This window comes from Vigna radiata, unplaced genomic scaffold (genome assembly GCF_000741045.1).
Source record: "Vigna radiata var. radiata cultivar VC1973A unplaced genomic scaffold, Vradiata_ver6 scaffold_2568, whole genome shotgun sequence".
Taxonomy (NCBI): Eukaryota; Viridiplantae; Streptophyta; class Magnoliopsida; order Fabales; family Fabaceae; genus Vigna; species Vigna radiata.
Window position 1 is genome coordinate 1 of NW_014542234.1, and position 1104 is coordinate 1104.

At 32.1% G+C, this 1104-nt stretch overlaps 1 protein-coding gene across 1 annotated transcript; it reads right to left on the reverse strand.

The window, feature by feature from the left end:
• Window positions 1-96: 96 nt before the first annotated feature.
• Window positions 97-884, reverse strand: LOC111240817 (the record flags this gene model as incomplete). The annotated part of the gene is made up of 2 exons (XM_022776598.1): window positions 669-884; window positions 97-201 (listed from the first exon to the last, which is right to left on the reverse strand). Coding segments are annotated over exons 1-2 (315 nt in total), but the record flags the coding sequence as incomplete, so codon positions are not given.
• Between the last annotated feature and the right edge of the window lie 220 nt (window positions 885-1104).

Below are 1104 nucleotides of genomic sequence, written 5' to 3' on the forward strand. Positions count from 1 at the left end.
ATATATATATATATATATATATATATATGTATGTATATGTATGTATGTATCCAGGTAGGGCTAAAAAAAGAAATCAACGAGAGAAAGACATGATACCTTATCAGCGGCTGAAAAAAGTTTTTTCATTTGAGAACTTTTGTTTTCAAGCTCGTCAACTCGTTTCGATAAACCTTGAAACTCGGAACGATAATCCTTCAAATCCTGTGAGATAGAGAGCATACCCTTCAAGTCATCCGGAAAGGATAGCATCAAATAGGCGGAGGCCGAAGCATAACCCAAGTCGAAATATAAGAATTGAGTACTCATTCTTTCTTATCCCACAAATTTGAAGATCGTGGATAATATTTATATAAAGTCATTGCCATTTAAACAAAGTGAACAATATATGAGAGATTTTAATTTTCAAAAGATTCCGAAACGGTTAAGCGTCATTCGAGTCATGGAAACGCAGATAAGATCAAATAAGTATGTCAGCTGTATATTCAAACTTTTTCATTACTTGTGTAATACAAAAGGTAAGTACTTCATTTATTATATATATATATATATATATATATATATATTTGTATATATGTCAAAATAATGCACACTCAGATGTCATAATACTGTGACAAATTTTTCCAGGTAGTGCTAAAAAAAGAAATCAGCGAGAGAAATAGAGATGATACCTTATCAGCAGTTGAAAAAAGTTTTGTCATCTGAGAACTCTTGTTCTCAAGCTCGTCAACACGTTTCGATAAACCTTGAAAATCGGAAAGATAATCCTTCAAATCCTGCGAGACAGAGAGCATACCCTTTAAGTCATCCGGAAAGGATATCATCAAATAGGCGGAGGCCGCAACATAACCCAAGTCGAACCATAAGAATTGGGTACTCATTCTTTCTTATCGCACAAATTTAAAGATCGTCAATAATATTTATATAAAGTCATTGCCATTTAAACAAAGTAAACAATATATAAGAGAATTTAATTTTCAAAAGTTTTCGAAACGGTTAAGCGCATTAGAATCATGGAAACGCGGATTAGATCAAATAAGTATGTGAGCGGTATATCTAAACTTTTTCATTACTTGTGTAATATAAAAGGTAAGTACTTCCTTTATA